Source organism: Syngnathus typhle, linkage group LG17, assembly GCF_033458585.1.
Source record: "Syngnathus typhle isolate RoL2023-S1 ecotype Sweden linkage group LG17, RoL_Styp_1.0, whole genome shotgun sequence".
Taxonomy (NCBI): Eukaryota; Metazoa; Chordata; class Actinopteri; order Syngnathiformes; family Syngnathidae; genus Syngnathus; species Syngnathus typhle.
In genome coordinates, this window is record NC_083754.1 from 2,370,406 (window position 1) to 2,385,661 (window position 15,256).

At 37.5% G+C, this 15,256-nt stretch overlaps 1 protein-coding gene across 2 annotated transcripts in view; it reads right to left on the bottom strand.

The window, feature by feature from the left end:
• The window catches only part of rbfox1 (RNA binding fox-1 homolog 1), a 71,364-nt gene that overhangs the window by 46,431 nt on the left and 9,677 nt on the right, over nucleotides 1-15,256 (bottom strand). For both annotated transcript variants that reach the window (XM_061303954.1, XM_061303955.1), the window contains one exon: nucleotides 404-444. In XM_061303954.1, the coding sequence (XP_061159938.1) occupies nucleotides 404-430 (27 nt within the window). In that variant the 5' untranslated portion in view covers nucleotides 431-444. The remainder of the gene's footprint in view (nucleotides 1-403; nucleotides 445-15,256) is intronic.

The window sequence follows — 15,256 nt, forward strand, 5'->3', positions numbered from 1 at the left end:
GTACTTCCCTTCAGCTCTCTGATACAAGAAGCCAGCAAAGAGAGGAGAGACCCGACTCATTAAGTGGATAGCAAGCTGAACGCAGTCCACGCAAATTTATAATGAGGCCGCCGATTTACTGCTAGTCTCCGTTCTCTTGACACGTAATTAAACCAAAACACACTCATCATACACATGCCTCCACATCCAAGTTAAATCAAAGCCTTCATTTTATAATAGCACCAAAATGTCCTTAACCTACAATTTACAATATTGTATTTGTCTAATTCCAGACACATAGAAGCTTTCTTACTTACTATTAATGTTTACTTATTGAAATAAACAAGTCATGTCTTTCTAATTTCTTCCTAACTGTTTGGACATACACGTTTGACACACTTGACACCAAGCAGAGTGAACTTACCCTCAGCTGCTCTTGCTCACAGCTCATTAGTTGGCAAAATCCTACAAGAGAAGATAAAACCAGAAAATGAGTGCAACAGTTGTATGGAAAGAAATCAGAGTCCTTAAAAAAAAAAAAGTCACGACAGCATATTCGTGCACTTGCATTATAATTAACGCATTGAAAGCTCATTACTGATGATTGGTTTTATTATGCAAAAATGATCAATTGTCAATGTCAATAGTTTTTTTTTCTTATATTTTCCATACTACGCAAAAATGATAAATTGTCAAATTTGTTTTTTGAGAGGGTAAACAAATGAAGCTGCATTATTTCTCGAGCAATTGATATCTTCAGGAATCTGGAATCAACGTAAAAAATATATTCCTGGCTTGTGAAAGTACCAACACTTTAATTACTTCTTTTCCCTCGTGGCTCGACAGTAATTTACCTGCCAGCAGCACTGATTTAGGAGAGAATAAAACTTTTTGAAACAATTATAGGAGAGCGCATGGGAGGAGATGGAGGGAACATTTAGTGCAGAAAATTGTTCTGATTGCAATCTGATGCTTTGCTTTGGATCATCCAGAGAGACCATTCTTTTCCAGCACATTATGGCAGTGTTTAAATTGGCTTTAACTGGGGAGACTTTACTCTTATTTATGTTGGATTGTTCATTGTATGGTTCATTTGATACAAATAAAAATTTGCAGGTACTTTCATGAATCTAAAAATCAATAGTCAGGTCTGATTTTATTGGCTCTGCAAAAGAGCAGCTCGTGGCGCTTGCTGAATACATTTATGCTTGCTTTAGCTGCTGATCCATCACAATATGTGAAAAACAAACAAAACATTTTTGCTTGCAATTTCCTTGTCAATTACAAGAGCCACTTTATCTGATTGGCCTGTAAGAGAGATTACAATTGTTCACTCCAAGTAGTATTAAGGGCTCTTTTTTTTTTTTTTTTTTTTTTTTTAAACCAAGCTGATGTAATCATTTTTTGGATTTATAAATCAGGATGAAATCATTGATTTGGACTTCAGGTATCTATGTAGAGTCACTAAAATGTTCTGACAAAATAGGCTACTCCAGAAAAACATGTTGGCGCTTTCTTCGGCACACTAGTATCAAATCAGATCAATTTCTGCTGTTTTTTTTTTTAATGAAAGAATTTTTTGAAACGATTTTTAATGACGATGCTGTGTTGCGCACAATACAAAACCCTCCTGGGGATGAAAGCTGAGAAGCGATGATGGAAAAAGGGAGGGCAAACAGGAATGAGTGAGAAGATGCTGAATGAGCAGGAATGCTAGCAGTCCCCAGTGGGAAACTATATCTCAACCACTACTCAGCTCATAATGGCCAGTGAGAGGGGCTGAAATGGGATGAGAGAAAAAGAAATTCAAACAACGTTAAACGTTCATATCATGGGACATGCAAAGGTAATCTTCTAATTCCTCCTCTTGATACATTTGTGTTCATGCAAACACTTTGGTGGAAATTGTGGAATTAACCGGTAAGTGAAAATGGCTGCAGGAAATGACGGGAAATGAATATTCATCCATCCAACCATTTTCTATCTGGCTGGTTAGCGAAAGGACTTTGCTGCTAAAATTCCCGATGCAGCTGCAGGTGGCAAGAGACATTAGCATACGTGCGTGATGCTCATTCAGGTCTCCTGCAGCTGTGTTATGGCCTTCTTCAAAGTACTATGGACAGAGTAATATACAATATTTCCTCAACCTTGGGGAGCTTATTTACTCAAGGGCCAGGTGTTATCAGAGGTGAGTTTGACATGTCAATGTTGATGGGCTTCATTTGGGATCTACCAGAATGCAATGAGGAAGAAAATGGGTTTTTATTCTTTGTTGCAAGTCAACTTTTGAAAGCTTTAAAAAAAAAAAAAAGGAGAAGGTTTTGGAGTGGTCAAAGTCCTGACTTCAATCCGATTGAAATACTGCGGCATGACTTTAAAAGGCTGTTCATGCTTGAAAGCACTTCGGTGTTGCTGACTTGGAGCAATCCTGCGAGGGAGAATGTGTCAAAGTGTCTCCACAGAGACCCAATGCTAGTTACACAAAACACTTGTTTTCAGTTCTTGTTACCCAGGGTGGACCAAACAGTTTTAGGGCCAGATTCTTTTATATTGTTAGATTTTTATATACCGTATTTTCCGCCCTATAAGGCGCACCTAAAAACCTAAAATTTTCTCAAAAACCAACAGTGCGCCTTATAGTCCGGCGCGCCTTATATATGGACCAAATTCCTAAATTTAAACTGGCCCAAAGCATTGTGTCATGAAATCAATCATAAGTGGCCCGCTGAAGACTATGAATCATGACTCAAAAAGACTTTGGATCATTATTTTATGATTATAAAGTAATTTGTTCCGTCTGAAGTTGAAATAAAAAAGATAAAATGGAGAATGATTTGATTTGGATTAAAAATCTGACATGATGCATTAATGGTGCGCCTTATAGTCCGGTGCGCCTTATATAAGGATAAAGTTTTAAAATGGGCCATTCATTGAAGGTGCGCCTTATAGTCCGGTGCGCCTTATAGGCCGGAAAATACGGTATATATAAATATATATATATTTTTACATTTAATTTTTTATTATATTTTACGGTTGTGAATTAATTTCATACGCCCAGTTTGAGGGCTCACGTTTGTCAATGTTTGCAATTGGGCTATTTTTGCACCCAAAAGTCATTAAGAGTATCAGATCACTTTCAATAAGCATTTAAATGTCTATATTCTAATGCACAATGGGATACAAGTCAAGAAAGATTGTGTGCATTTCTTGGGAGTCTTTCCTTAATAGTATGACTCATAGCCCAAATGTATCCTCATTTTCTCTAAATGCTGTCTTTGGAATCTTTGATCAGGCAAGAAAGTGCTACATACTTTACCGTGACAGGCAAAGCACCCAAATACCAATAGAGAATGAATCTCTGTGCGGCAATAATTGGATTATCTCACACTGATATCATTACTGCCAGTGATTCACTCTGATCATTGATTGCATTTTTCAATTTACTTCACTATTAATCTGAGTGGTCTGAGTCCATGACTTAGTCAATAGCTTTCACACCAGCAAAAATAAAAAAAATGAAAATTGGACTTATAAGCATGACAAATACTTTCCTTTCTGGTATTAAGAAACTCAACTTGCATTATTAGTCATGCGGGAATATTTTGTGACTGCCAATTTGCAATCTTCCAATCTAAATGTAATAGCAAATAAGAAAAATAATTATCAAAGCAAATTCCTGAGAAAATAATCCATGACTGCAAGGGAGTCGATAGAACGCCATCAAAAGTCGTGAGAGGGGTAAATGTTGGTATAAATTGCTAAATGGGTTCAGTGAATCAAATAAGCAGCACGCCAGAGAGCGAGCAGCCACAACGAATAGTGCTTCCAGTAATTGTGGTGAGGTCAAAAGACTAATGGCGGCGGCAACCACTGTACTCTTATGAATGCAGCCTCCTCCCCCAATCCACCAACCACTTCCAACCTTTTCAGTGTTATTGATCCACAGATGGCAGCATTTTCAAAACCAGATAACCATGCTTGCTAAAGAGGTTAAGATCCAACCCACACATTATTTTATGAGAACGCATGAAAACAATGGATGCACAAGATTGAGACAGATTTTTGTTATTGGCTGAAAATCTCTTGTATTTGCTGGATCTTTTTTTTGATTCGCTTTGGTGCTATTTGATGGAATATTTGAATTGATAGGTTTAATTATTTCATTGCGTTTTCAAAGCTAAGTTCCCTACATTGCCAGCCAAGTATTATAACTGACCTTTCAAAACTCACAAGAAATTATGTGACAAGAAAAGAAAAAGACCGGATAGTCTTTCAGCAAGAAGAAAAGGGTAAATTTCTACCTTTTTTTCATTCAGAACTTGGGTTGCTTTCACCAATAACTGAGCCGAAAAACAAGAACAATGTCAAGCAGAATAGTGATAATAGAATATTTTTTTGCCTTTGTGACACGACAAAGTACATAAGAAAAACCAATCCCGAGAAAGGGCTTTTGATGGCAAAATAAATGTATTTATAGATATATATACAACTAAGACGTGCACCGGGAGCGCCGCTGCCTTGAAGCATGGCCCGAGATAAATGTCAGTGGCATTTTTAAAAGGTGTTCCTTATTTGCAACAATGGTGACGCACAATTTCCACAGCCAACCGCACACATTGTGCTCAGTAGTGCCTAAATGTATTCAATTTCCAGCATGTTGGCTTTTCTCTCCCACAAAAAGAATTCTGCTCTATTTTTGTGCTTAGTGCATGTCCGGCCCGAGGCGTGGTCTAAATTTGCTCACGGGCAGGCTAAATTAAGTTCTGCTATTTTTGCAGTGGGTACAGCATGAAGCATTTCCAAAAAAAAAAAAAAACAGTTTTGTTTATTCCTTCAAAGGATATCCTCTTGATTTCCTTTTCGAGGGGGCCCAAATAATGATGACGCTTAAAAATGAAACAAATAAGGTATAAAATAATGAACATGAATGCAAAACATAAAATAACACAAACACTCTTACTTAACTTATTAAACCTATTTCCGTCCCCTATTTTTTTACTCATTCTTCCTTTATCACTTTACCACTTTTCCACGCTTTGTTCTCTCCTTCCTTTACTCTCACGCATGCCGGCCAGTTCTTTTCTTTAAAACATCAATACACTATTGTGCAGTGGCTGCCATCTTCTAACACAAATTTTCTTCCCAAATGGGGATGAGAGGCCTTGTGCCTTGCAGTACAATCCTTTATTGATTGTCCAATCGCATGTAAGACGGGGGGCGAATGGCTACAAAATAATGAAGGACTGAAAGATAGAAGCAGAAGAGACAGGTCAAAAGGGTAGCTTTTTGTATTTTTTAAAAAAAAAATTAAAAATTAAATAGTTTGCATACATTTTTTTTTTATACCCAATTTAATATATATCCTGTCTGTCTCTGAAGAGTTTATTTGAATTGAAACTTCCCAACACAACAATTACAAATACATTTGATTCATGGTGCAATAGAATGATGTTGCTTTCTTTTTTTTCTTCACAACACAACTTTCTAGCACACACACCATTTTCATCATTGTGACTGACACTTTCCAACAAGCAATTAGTTGTGCATGAGTAGTAGAAAAATGAATATGTTGAGAAACGGTAACTTGCCAGAACATGGCAGGAAGAATGACAGAAATAATTATCGAAAACTCAAAAGTCTATGGGTTTTTCTATTGCCTTGCTTCTGTAAGATAGGAATTTGAGTGAAGGCATTTAACTCAGGTGTGATATCTCATTCCGATGTGAAAACATAGAATGTGATTAAAATCTTTGCTTGGCAGACAAATGTCGCAACTGGTTTAAATCTGTTATCTGTAACACAGCCGGAAAATGTTGAGGCAGTGGGAGGAATAAAATAAAATGGGACCCTTAAAAAAAAAAAGAAAAAATATACATATTGTTAAAATGTCGCAATAAACATGTTCCACTTTTCATATGATACTAAATTATTTTATTTGCTGAAAGACTCAATTGCTCATGACCTTTTTAAACTGTCCACAATGTGTAAAACTCCTCAATGGTAAAGTACCTAAAGAAATTAAAGACAGAAAGCTTTGTATTACAGGAAGGACAGAGAACGGCGAGCATATTAAGGGAGGCGGTTAAAAAAAAAAAAAAAAGAAAGGCAGTGAGCATAGCAGGGTGGGGGTTGCTTGCAGAGAATAAGAGCTTCCTTTTCTAATTCCACAGACCATTAAATTGTAATTTCAGAGCTTGATATATTTATGCATTAAAACATTATGGGAGCCTACCCAAGCAATTACTATGCAGGCACAGTTTCTCACACTCTACCTCATCGGCAGAATGTGGCACAATCGCATGCATGAAATATCGGCCCCGCAACACACCACATATCAACCAAAGCTTTTTCCAAAGTGAAATTGACCCACAAAAACTCAGTGCAGTGCCATTGTTGGAGGAAACAATCATCCGTTGAAATATGACGCCATGTTTGTCTCATGAATAAGTCATGATTTACATGATGTTTCAAGTGACTTTTTATTGGTCCAATTTGAATATGCTTCTTATGACACCCTGAAGATGATTGAACTTGAGATCACAACCATGGGCTTCTTCCAAATGCAGATTAGAACACGACATTAATCAAATGCAGGATTACAGTGGGAGTGGATAGATTTCATTTCAGATCTGATTTAACAGACGTCATTGAAAATATAAACTGTAAATTGAAGTCTGGAGCTCATGAGCTCATTCCAGGCAACTTTTACTCGATCGATCGATAAATAAATAAGAAATGAAATAAATAAATAAAAGATTTTTTTTTTTTTTTAAAGAATAAATAAATTAAATAAATTAAATAAATTAAATAAATTAAATAAATTAAATAAATTAAATAAATTAAATAAATTAAATAAATTAAATAACAACAAGCAGTAGCTTACAACTGAGTCCAAATGATGGAAGTAGAAATAAAGTGCCTCAGTCATGAGTGCCTGCCCTCAACTGAGGCATTAAACAGTCTAATTACTGTTGGGACAAAGGATCTCTTGAACTACTCAGTATTGAGATGAATTACTGTTGCTCTTCCCCACTAGGGTGAAGTGATGAAAGTGGTCGACATCGTCCACAGTGGGTCGCTTGTCCCGCATCAGCCTCCCCGGCCGGCCACTCGGCTTCAAAAAGTGGTCAACTATATTCTGCTTTCATCGCCTAAACATGCGCTACAATACTTTTGTTCAGAATCACAAGTAAGAAGGTTCATTTTGAACACAACAAAGCAGGACTTTTTTTTTTCCTACAACTTTGCACAAGTATAAATAAGCTCATGAGGTCTGTAATTTAAATTTCGTCCGGGAAGTTCTCAAGAGTAAACTCCTCGGGCTAGCAGTGCATATCCTCACAAAAACAAATCATGACCCGGTCATGAAGTCGTATTTTTTGATGGCTTCGCCGCAACAACCGTTTCCTCCATGTGGTTACGGCTGCTCCCGGCCGGCAGAAAGTGTCGGATGTCTTAAAACACCTTCACGGCAGAGGACACATCCGTAGAAGTCCTGAATGGTGATCTTCAGAGAAGTAGTTAGGAGTCCCATTAAAATCTCCAAAGTTTATGGCAACTGCTGTGAAAAGTTACAATGGCAAAGATAGGAGAAGATGACTTTGTGGCTATAAATACTGAAATTGCTGATATCAGACTTTCACCAACAGTTTTTCTTTCTTCAACAAACTACCTTGTGTTTCCAAAAATGGAAACCAGATTCTTTTCCTTGCCTGACAATAATTTTGAAGAAACCTTGTTGAATATATATAAAAAATACATTATATTATTATTATATTATATAGTCTTGCAGTTTGGGGGGTATTTTTGATTGTTTTTGTCATTTATTGTAATTTTTATTCATCAAGAAACAAACTTCTGGCGTTAAGTATATCTTTGTAAAATGAAATTGGATGATTTAAATAAGCTTCAGAAAAATCTGCTGGTTTTTTTCAGTACCAATGTCCTGATTATACGATTCTTCCAGATTTCATCCGATCCAAAAAGAGTCTATTTTAGTAATGCTTAGTGTGACTATAGGAGAAAGTATGCTTTCCTCATGTCACACAATCCATCACAGGCAACCCTCCTTGCGGGTGGATCAGTGCAGGTTACTGTTGCACTCCCTAAGCTAAGTTGTGCGAACTTGATGTATGTGCTGTCCACTGGCAGTTAATGAAAGAACAGACAGAGCAGCCTACTTGTTTCTTCAGTTTTTTTCTTCTTCACGTCCTCACCAGGGTCACGGGTGTGCTGGAGCCTGTCCGAGCAATCTTTGGTAGGCGGAGCTACACCCTGAAACGGTTGCCAGCCATGGGGAGAACATGCAAACTCCACCACCTCTGTATTTTGAGGCGCAAAATATATACCGTAATTTTCGGACTATAAGTCGCGGTTTTTTTCATAGTTTGGGTGGGGGGGCGACTTATACTCAGGAGCGACTTATAGTCCGAAAAATACGGTATGTGAAGGGTGGCTTTTGGATTTGAAGAGTGATTTTTAATTGGCTGCTAGGCAAGGGAAGCATCTTTGGAGCCACAACTCTTCCACTTTACTCTCCACTCGCTCTACCCCTGAGACCAAAAGACATATATAGACACCGAGTTCATGTATGTTTTAATTGATGTGTGCGCCCATTTATGTCAATATGTACATTGGCGTGCCAGTTCAAGACAGAAACTCAATTCAATGAAGCCATTTGAATGCGTTTGTTTTGCTTTTGTTTACTCTCGCTGCCTTTCTCCTCTCACCATCTCAAACAACTTGAACGCTTTTTGCTCTAATGAGCCCTCACGTTCACTCACTTTTCTGTAGCTGTCAGCATCTCGGTTGAAATCCCCCTCATGCAACAAATCACAAAGGTTTCAAGTCAGCTACATAGAATAGAGTGGATTTTAATTGATTTATTTATTAGTCTCCACAATGCATCGAATGATAATGATTAATAATAGACATTGAATACAGTCTGTCACTTCAGGTTAAAAAATAAATAAAAAAATTGACAATGATATGTATTAAATTTCGAAACATGCCACTCCAGCGGCAGATTGCAAGATTCCAGTGAGCAGAGAATTTCTATATAGGCACAGTATGTGGAAAACAAGCTGGGTAGCTGCAAGGCTAACATCCACTTGCCTGAGGCTGAGCTGATCTAATTGGCAGCTGTCTGACATCTCAGGCGAGCCAGTGCTGCCATTTTGTGTCCTGATCAAAGGTGAATACGAGCTGTTAGGTGCTGTGGGAATTGGGCCGGGGTCAAAACGATCAAATGCTGAGAACCTGAAAATATTTCATTTGACCTTAGCTTTCCAAATTTTACACGTACAATATACTCAGTGTGGTTTCTGTCTCGCGAGACATTTAGGCGAGTATCGAATTATAATTGGATTATTTAAAAAAAAAAAGACTAATTAGCCAGATTAAAGTCAAATCAAATGAATAAAGTAAAACAAGTCAAATATATTTGTTTAAGCGTTCCAAGAGGTTGATTAATCATTGTTTCTGTATTTATTTCTTTTATAGGCGCAAAGTAACTGTTCAACAATCCATTCTGGCTGGACTTCCAACATTACAAAAGTGCAATTTCCTGCACGGCACCAGAAATAAACTGCACACTTCCATCATATTTCAAGATAAGCAATGCATACCATTCAATAGGTTGACCCACAACTACAGTATCGGGAGGGATAAGAAAGAAAAAAAACCCCCTCCCCATTCTGTCATTTGTTATTTTTTGGAGATATTAAATCACAAATGATTGTGTCACGTGACCTTTGCTTAGAGCTCCATTGCATAAAAATGCATTTTCTTAATCCAATAACTCATTATTAGAATGTCTGTTTGTCAAATTACGCAATGCTAAATTACTCAACAAAAAGTCAGAAAGGAGAAAAGAAAAAAAAAATCGTTTTATTTCCTTGAGGCAAAACTCTTTAAATGAAATCGAATTCACAGTGGTAGATTATCTGCGCCCAAATAATATGTTAGAGTGACCTTTCCGAGCCATTTTTAACTTAAGGGCCTAAAGCTAGAGCAGTGAAGTGAGCCATAGACAGGAATGTTATAAAGTCTTTTAATATCCGTCTCCGAGAGTTAAGGTCTTTCCCCAGGCCCTGCTCATTGAATCCCTGTTTGGTTGGATTTCAAAAAACATGATCCAAGCTATACTGAAAAAGAATGGCTTGGCCTTTTGGATGAGAAAAGTGATTTCATTTGAGGATACAAATGGATCAAAAAATTCTTAAAAGAAAAAAGGCTTCTTAAAATAATTGAAAAGAATATTAAAATAATTTGACATGCTATTTCAAATGATTAAAAAAAATCCATTATATTTTAACAATTAACAATGTGCTAAACAATTCATCACACTGCCTTCTGTTTACCAGTCAGAAATAAAGGTCATCATAAAACTTCACCTGCTTGATGTGAACTCAGAGGGCTCCTGTGGTCCACCCCTGATAAAGATCAATACATGACTGGAGCAGAGGGCAAACCTTACCTCAGGCAAGTGCATAATCAATACCCATGTGAGTTCTTTCTAATTAAACTGCCACATTAATATCTCAGTGAAAAGTACAAAATGGCTGGGTGACAAGATCAGAAGAGAACTAAGACCGGAAAAGAACTTGAAAGGGGCTGCTGAGGAGTACCAGTTTAGTTGTTAGTCATGTGATCATTAATACTTATTAGAACAGGCAGGTAATCAATGAAAGGCTAAAAACACAAAAGTTAACTATAAAATGAAAGATCCATCCGTATCTAATCTTTTCATTTTATTAATTTCATTTTGAGGGTGGTTGGCGGTCCCATGAGAAAAGCTCCGCCCACACCTGGAAAATAATATATGTAACATATGTCTTATGGCTGTGGTCTTTTTTGTCGGCCTAGCAAAAAATATATAATTGCTTGCATGATAACTCTCTGTTGTTCCCTCGACGCTTAGTGTTGTTTGCTTTTAAATTGGCGTTGCATAGTAGTCTTTAATTACCGCTATAATATCCTCGCACAAATTAAACACACGCCTTCTCTTGACTTTCTTACTGCCTTATTATTCTACATTTCACACCAGTGGCTTGACATCACGTCATCTATTTTTTTCTCTCTCGCCTTGTAGGAGTAGCGCCACCTTGTGTCACACTCATTAAGTCTTCTTTTTTTTTTTTGTGCAACATCTTATCCAAAACCAGCTCACGTCTGTGGATTACCGTATTTTCCGGACTATAAGGCGCACCGGACTATAAGGCGCACCTTCAATAAATGACCCATTTTAAAACGTCCTTATATACGTAAGGCGCACCGGACTATAAGGCGCATCATTAATGCATCATGTCCGATTTTTAATCCAAATCAAATCATTCTCCATTTTATCTTTTTTATTTCAACTTCAGACGCAACAAATTAACTTTATAATCACAAAATAATGATCCATAGTCTTTTTGATTCATGATTCATAGTCTTCAGCGGGCCACTTATGATTGATTTCATGACTTAATGCTTCGGGACAGTTTAAATTTAAGAATTTGGTCCATATATAAGGCGCACCGGACTATAAGGCGCACTGTCGGCTTTTGAGAAAATTATGCTTTTAGGTGCGCCTTATAGTCCGGAAAATACGATACTTATGAGGAGCACTGCCAGAATAATTTCATATTTTTACTTTAATGCAAATTGCAATGAGGGTCTTGCCATGAAAAAAACAAAAACAAGTGGTATGGCTGGATGATTAGGATATGATAATAAACTGCACACCCATTCACATTACTCTTTGTACCTGGGGCTCAGGTTCATTTCTTCTACGCTGATGAATACCCTTAAGTGTTCATATAATACTGGCCCGGACAGGGAAGACTGAATATTACAGTCGGCAAATGAAAACAAATAAAGCGAGAGATTGGTAGGAAATGGGGGGGAAGAAAAAAAAAAAGATGAACAAATAGGTGCAATATGGGCAAAGAAAGGAGGAGATGCCAAAGAGGAATGTAGAGGGGCATGACTGGAAGAGAAGGGGCTTGGTGGATTAGTGTAAATCAGGTGAGGAGGTGGAGGAGGCATTAATATGTAATTTATTGATGAGGGATAGAATATGCGTACAGCGCAAGCTCCAGAGTGGAGGCGAAGCAAGCAAATCCAAAGTGCCGTGGAAGTCCCTGACGTTAGCATTATGCGCCTTTCCATTTATGCACTTCATACATACTAATACCTTCACACGCACACACACATTGACATCACAGGTCTATTTAGCTATTTACATAAACAAGACACGGGGAAAAGGGATAAATGTAATTTGAGTACGTTTCTTTTTTTTTTTCCCATTGGGCAGGAATGTTGTATTAGAGCTTTGATGTAACTTAAACAAAGCAAGACCCTTTCAAGTCACCAAAAGAATAATGTGCAATTTAACTTGTTTTAATGGGATTTGAATTCAACGTGGCTGTTTTTCAACATCAAATAGCTTTGTCCTAAACCGGGCTACTTTTCATGATCACATAGTTGACTAATGTCTGCATGAGCTGCATTTCCTCGGGCAGTTTCCAAATTTTAAATGCATCTCTCCCGTATGGGGTCTTGTAACTATCCACCTTGGACAATGTCCGAAAATGCAGCAGAGCAGAATGGAAAGGATTGGAGGATAGAGATGGAAATGACTGCTTGCTGGATTTTGAGTCCAGAGGAATGGTGGGTGTGCTAAAAAGTTTGGAAGGAGATAAAATGTGGATAGAGCTGCCCGAAAAGATCGATAAACGGCTAACTTGAAGGATGCAGAAGATAGGCTTCGATGGAAACGGATGACGTGTTGTAGCAAGCCAAAAAGGAAGCATGGGGGAATGCAGAGGTTGCTAATTGATTAGGTAAGGCGAGAAAGTCAGAAGCTTCATTTATCAAAGTGCTGCTGGGGGTGTAAACTCCAGCACCCCTTTCAACTGATACACTCTGTTAGACCTTATCACAGCCGCTGTGATCAAGTGCGCCCCGAGCCTTTTCCACACGCTTTAACGCTAACACAGAGAAGCCCCTGATGTGTACACATTTTCATCACAAAGGCACTTAGCTAACGTGCAACCAATTCAATGTCCACATGAAGAAATGCATTTGTCGTACATTTGTATCGTCATGTGCAAGGAGAAGCAACATCATGCAAAAGGCCGTGCAGTCTGTGTGTGAGCGTTTGATTTCTTTTTCCATCAGGAGTTGTATTTTTATACTCGCCCACACATATTGCTCGCAATAGCAACGTTGATATTAAAACCTTACGCAATAAAGGTTTCAGCTGCATTTGCTACTCGGACAAATGGAGGGGTGTATCGTTTGTGGTGGTGTTGTGTTTTTTTTTGACTGACACGTAAGAAAATAAGAAGTTGATGCCGATTGCACAACCGTGCCGAACTGTTGCTTCCAGAATGACACCTAGCAGCAGATGAAACATGAATGTAAGCAATGTGATTTGAGTAAAAATAATATATCTATAAATCTATATATTTCAATATTTTTTATATTATATGTTTTATTTTATTTTATTTTTAAAACGTTTTTCTAAACAACCACACACCAGAAAGTGCAGTGTGAAATTACATATACATATATACACTACCAAAAAGTTTGGGGTCACAAAATTGTTTGGGTGACCCCAAACTTTTGAACGGTAGTGTATATATTTATTTAGATAATTATTTATAGATTATATATATAGTCTTCTGTGTAAAAAATCTTATAATATATATGTATACTTATATTCATAGATTATATATAATCTTATAGAAATATAAAATATAATTTATAATATTTAATTCATAATATTTTATTATAATAATATTTACACTACCGTTCAAAAGTTTGGGGTCACCCAAACAATTTTGTGACCCCAAACTTTTGAACGGTAGTGGATACACATACATATATATATAAATTAAAGATGAAAAATATTCAGAGGTGTTTCCTCCCGTGCAAACACAACTACGAGAATCTTTATCATAATTCTACAGCCCATTTTTGTTAAGTTTTGTATCACCAAACAATATTTGCTGAGAGCAAAGAGAGCCAGCATCTTTGTGCAACCCGCTACAACCACAGCCAACAATCAATATTTGACTTCAGCAATTTACAAATGACAAAATCCATACACGTTACAATTTTGCCATCCTGCAAGACACCGCCTGCGGCAAAGCACAAATATTCGGCTAACACCGATGTTTGTGCAAACACTGGGCTTGCTAAATTCAAAACACATTCTCTCGCTGTCGTTTTGAATCTTGCATTTGCATTTTAAATTTCACAACAGCTCTCTTACTGTCTCTAAATATGAAAGAATAAACTCATATTTAACTTGTTACACATGCACCAACCACACACTGATGTAGTGGCTTGGAAACTATTACAGCTGAGTGGTGAGGCAAGTGTCATAAACTACATTATACCACTAGAAGCTCCTTTTATAAAAGCTGACCTGGATAAAATACTCTATATTACCTCTTAATTCTCACCTCGGGTTACATTTCCCACACTAGTTCCTGGCTTGACAGTCAAGACAGGGGAAAAAAAAAGAGAATAGTGGCCATGAACCTCAGCGTTCAACCTCCTAGCCTCATAAATATTATATGATGCCTTTCCTGCACAGGAAAACACATATTCATAGCTGAAAATGTGGATTTAAACTTGGAGTTGTTAAAATGCTGTGTTGTGGAAGGAGTTTTACTCGCCACGATAGGCTCTCACTTTTCCTTTCCTTTATTTTATTTTTTTTCAGTCATTTGTAATTTGTAGCACCTCAAGGCTCATTAGCATACGGAATCATACGCTATAAACTCTTGGTTGCCAAATCAGTCGGTCCAAAACGATGGTCAAATACAGAAGCCAGTTTTTTTTTTGTTCGCCTCCATTGTTGTCATTCAAGCTCTAGCCAAATCCTCGGCTCTCTTTATGTCCTGCTGTTTTCAGCTCAAACCTCAGGCTCTCGTAGATATGTGGATTTGCACATGCAGCTTCCTCAGATATAATATAAAAAAAAATCAAGAAAGCTTTGAGAGCAGATTTAAGATGGCCACACTACTTGAGGAAATGACTCAGTGTTGGTTTCACCACTGTGTGTGATAACTTGAGAGCTGGCTGATGGATTTCCATGCCATACATCCGGCTGGCCAATATCATCAAACTCTTTGCCATGGTATGATTGCAACAGTAAATTCCTGGCTTGTGTTTCAACCACAGGGTGTGTTGGTAGGATGATAACAGATGTAGCGACCATGTGGAGGCACAGCATTTTACACAGTCATCTCCAAGAGGCAGATGAAACAGAGCGCTTTGA